This window comes from Pteropus alecto, unplaced genomic scaffold, assembly GCF_000325575.1.
Source record: "Pteropus alecto unplaced genomic scaffold, ASM32557v1 scaffold25, whole genome shotgun sequence".
Taxonomy (NCBI): Eukaryota; Metazoa; Chordata; class Mammalia; order Chiroptera; family Pteropodidae; genus Pteropus; species Pteropus alecto.
This window is the reverse complement of record NW_006441955.1, coordinates 12786872-12791629: the sequence shown is the minus strand read 5'-3', so window position 1 is coordinate 12791629 and position 4758 is coordinate 12786872. Positions and strand designations below refer to the sequence as shown.

General features: G+C 33.9%; 1 protein-coding gene and 1 pseudogene across 1 annotated transcript in view; both read left to right on the top strand.

Annotated features, from left to right (window-relative positions):
* Window positions 1–4758, top strand: part of DOCK7 (dedicator of cytokinesis 7) — a 157014-nt gene that overhangs the window by 121537 nt on the left and 30719 nt on the right. The window contains exons 34-35 of the mRNA XM_015595067.2: window positions 1848–1944; window positions 4447–4543. Of these exons, the coding sequence (XP_015450553.1) occupies window positions 1848–1944; window positions 4447–4543 (194 nt within the window). The remainder of the gene's footprint in view (window positions 1–1847; window positions 1945–4446; window positions 4544–4758) is intronic.
* LOC112485889 lies at window positions 1381–1499 on the top strand (annotated as a pseudogene).

Sequence of the window (4758 nt, the reverse complement as noted above, 5' to 3'; positions counted from 1 at the left end):
GTGTTTGTTACATTTTTAAACCTGTGGCCTGAGGACTGTTATCATTGTTTAAATGTAAGAATTGAAGTTCTATATGTGGAATCTTAAATGAAACAAAACAAAAACTGAACGAATAGATACAGAGAACAGAGAGGTGGTTGCCAGAGGCAGGGGAGTGGGGCTGAGGGGAGGAAGAAGTGAGTAAAGGGGGTCACAAGGTCCAAACTTAAAGTTATAAAATACAAAAGTACTGGGGTGTACAGACAGCATGGTGACTGTAGTTAATAACACATATTGTGTATTTTAAAACTCAGAGCAGATCTTAGTTCTCATCGTAAGAAAAAAATGTGTAACTGTGGTGATGGATGTTAACCAGACTTACTGTGATGAAAATTTTATAATAAATAACATGTTGAATGATTATATCATACACTTTAAACTAATGCTATATCAGTTATATCTCAATTTTAAAAAAAAAATGAAGTTCTTATCTTATTAAAATTAAGCCTTTACAATTCTTAAATAAGAATTTGGACATTTAAGCTAAGTCACCTAGTGGTAGACATTCTTAACTAAGGAGATGAGAGACAATTTCATGAAAAAAGGTTAATGATAAAAAATGTAAATAGATCATAGATATTTATTTTGTTAACTATCCAATATGGGCATATCATCTTTGTTTTTTCATAATTTTTCTTAAAAAATGTCATGTTTTTCAAAAAAGAGCATTAGTTTTCTCATTGAAAGCCTGAAATGACTGATTCTGTTGTTTGAATGTATATGTCTCCACAATTCTCAATGTCTTCTCTGCTCCTGCTGGATTTGTGTGAAATCAGTTCTATTGCTGCTGCTCCCTAAAGGAGCCCATACTGTTTAATCTGCCTTCCATCCTAGAAACCTATCGGGAGAAAGCCCCTGTCTTTTTCTTGCCCTGCCTTCTGTGTACCAAAAGAAATGATTACTTTAAGAATCCTTTTTATTTTCTTCATTTATCAGACAAAAACTTATTGAACTCTCAAAATGTGTCAGAAACTTTGTCATCCCTAGACATGAAGTGATGGACAAATAGGCATAATCTCTTTTATTAGTAGTTTATGTATTCTTGTGTTCATAATTGCTATGAAGAGAAGTAAAGCAAATAAAGAGGAGAGGAAGTGTTAGAGAATTGGGAAGGTCTTTCTTTGGAGGTGTTGAATGATTGGCCGGTGAAAATATGATGGGAAGAACAATCAGGTGAAAGGAACAACAACCATTGCACAGGTCTTGAATGAGAAGCTTGTATAGTGAGACTATATACAGAATACACACACACACGCACATACTAACTGGTGGCATAAGTGAGAGGGAGAATGGTAGAATGAGGTCATATCATATAGATATGGTTAAGATTTTGAGACAGTTGTCTATAGCCATGCTGCCTTGAACAAGCTCGATCCTGTCTGATCTCGGAAGCTAAGCAGAGTTGGGCCTGGTTAGTACTTGGATGAGAGACCACCTAGGAAGATCAGGTGCTGTAGGCATAAAAAAAGGGGGGGGGGATTGTAAGCTGACAAGGTCCTTGCAATCTATGAAGTCAACCAAGGATTGCCTTGCCTAAAAAAAAGAGGTTTTGAGACAATCAGTATTAGAAAACTTGCTTATTTAAAAGGGTATTTTTTATATTACATGTAGCAAATATAGTTCTTCTGTAACCGTTGTAAAAACTTTTAATAAAAAGTACATTGTCAGATTTTTCCATTTGTATTGAGGATTAAATTGGCTGTGTATGAAATCAATAATCTTGTGCAGTGTTTCTTATATGTTTACAAACATACATGTATATGGTCCTACTAAAATAACATTCTAAAAATGACTTCAAAATTTGACAGAGAGAAGCCCATCTGGAAGTGCCTTTGGAAGTCAGGAGAATCTGAGGTGGAGAAAGGATATGACTCACTGGCGTCAAAACACTGAAAAGCTTGACAAGTAATATAACTTTTTTTTATGTTGCTGATGGATTTATTAGATGTCAATTGCAAGAGAAAAATGATTAATTTTAGTGTTATTTTATTTATGTTAGGCATTTAAATCTTAGAAGACAAAATAGTTGTATTTAATTTTTAGTATATGTGCTGCCAAAGCAAGCACTATCCTTAATTTTTAAATTTTAGATTGAAAAAGATTTGGGGGAAGAATTTTCCATGTGGGATAGTAAAGCAGAATGTTACATATTTTAAATGTTACCTCATTTTCCACCAACAACCCAGCATATTTTGGGTGTCACAATGAACTAAATATTTCAAGGTTTAAAAAAAAACTAGAAAACTAACCTTTGCTCTCTTGGAGCTTAAAATACAATTAAAGAAAGGCAAAACACTGGAGGTCTTCTGCTTCTAGCATGGAGGCAAGCCAGGTACACTGACTGACCCTGTTGCCAAAAACAACTAAAAATGTTCTACATGAGCCTGCGATCCTAAAGACTGCACCTTCAGCATATGGGGAACTAGAACTAAACCTGTCTCACTTCTAGGTGACTGCAGGTAAAACTACTTGGCTTGAAACCTGGGATCAAGTCAAAGGGCCAAATATTTTCTCTTGAGAATTTGTGATTACAGTTTAGCCCTCAAGTATCTTGACTGGACCAAGAAACTTTGAGAATATGGTGACCAACTCATTCAAGTTTGCCTAGGACGTCTGATTTTAGCACTGAATATTCTGCATCCCAGGGAACCCCTCAGTCCTGTTCTAAAGCAAACCAGGGTGATTGATCACCCTATCTGAAATCCATATTCAGCCCAAGCATTAGAGGATTCTTACAAATAAATAAACTTCTAGAAATATTAGCTCACACAGTAAAATGCAAAACACAAGACAAGGCCCTGGACAAGTTCCAGCCAAGAGAGAAGCAATAAACTTAGTACCATATAGATGAGAGTTTGGAATTATCAGAAATGTTCTTAGTCTCTTCAGGCTGTTGTAACAAAATACCATATGCTGGGTTGCTTATAAACAACAGAAATTTACTTTTAATAGTTCTGGAGGCTGGGTCGTCCAAGATCGTGGTACTAGCAGATCTGGTGTCTGGTGACGGCTCTCTTCCAGGTTATACAGACTTCTTGTTGTGTCTTTGTATGGTAGAAGGGCAAGCAAACCCCCTGGAGCCTTTTTTATAAAAGCTCTAATCTCTGTCATAAGGGCTCTGACCTCATGACCCAGTCACCTTCCAAAGGCATCCTCACCTCCGAATATCATTACCTTGACCATTAGCATTTCAACATAAGAATTTCGGGGAGATGCAAATATTTAGACCATAGCAGATAGTGAATATAATATAAATATGTTAAAATTCTTAAGCTTTAAGTGTCTGCTTTTCTTTTGTGTCTGTCCGAGTCCCTTTCTTTGATCATTTATCCACATGTGTTATGGAAATCTCAAAGCTGCAAGATACTCTTCTGTTAGTTAGGGCTTTTTATCTACAATTGTATAATGTGTTCTCTCCCTTTATCTTGCTGTGTTCTAAGGAAGCCTTATTTTTGGCGTTTTCCTGATTCTTATTGTTTAAACCATCTTGTCATTGTCATGTTTCTTCCCAGAAGTCTCTCTGGAATTTTATATTTGAACATTGTATATATTCTTTGTAAATTTAATTCTAACCTTGCTGTATCCTCTCCTTTAATTTGTAAAATGTAAATTAATAAACTGTTTGCTTTAGTGGTAGTAATAAAGTTTCAAAGACGAACATCTAAGAATTTCAGAAAGTTAGCATTTAATATGTCCTTGGACTTTTGCTTTCATTTATGTATCATCTTGTCTATTTAGATGTAATATATAGTTTCTGTATATGTATTGCTACTAAAACAAATGTGTAGTTTTTCTTAAATTTTTATTTTCATTAAATAATACTTTTGTAAATATTTGATATTCAAGTAAACCACTTTATTGACATCGAGTTGTTTTGTTTCTAATGAGTGATTTCATCCAGAGTCTCACTGAAGAGTTAAATTATTTTCTGCATCAAAATTTTTCAAAAATTTTGGGAAATTATATGAAACATTAGAAAAAAAATAAGTACCTTTATCCTAAATTAATATATTGAAATTCTTTGAACATTTTGAATGTTGCTTTACATGAAGCAGCCCTTAATGCAAGCCCACATAGCACCACCTACTGTCTATGCCATTCAGAACAAAACAATGTGTTTCCTGTGTTTGCTGTATCTCTGAAAGTTAAATATTTCTGCTTTTAGTGGCATTCTCATACTGTAATAGTGTGAAAAAATGTGTATCAGCATGGTCAACAAAATGTAGGGTAAAACAAAACATTTTTATATTAGTAAAATATTGTCTTATTATAATTTTTCATTCAGGCAAATATTAAAAAGTAGTTACAAGATTTTTTAATTCTATGCATCTTTAAGTCTGTTTTGAATTGTAGATCTATTGTTTTTTTAAAAAGATAAATATAATTTCTTATAATGTTTTATATTAGGTCAAGAGCGGAGATTGAACATGAAGCACTGATTGATGGAAATCTGGCTACTGAAGCAAACCTCATCATCTTGGATACATTAGAGATTGTTGTCCAGGTAAGAACACAAAGAAGAGGAATTTAAAGTATAGATTTGGTAACTTGGGGTAAGGGAGAAAGTTTTACTAAGTCATATAATTACATTTAAATATCAGTACTTCCTAAAAGTTCTATCTTTGCTTCTCATTTAAATACTATCCAACTTTTTCCACCCTTTTCTTCTCTTATCGCAATCCTGGTAACCACCTCTTTCTTGAAGTACTCCTGGATCTT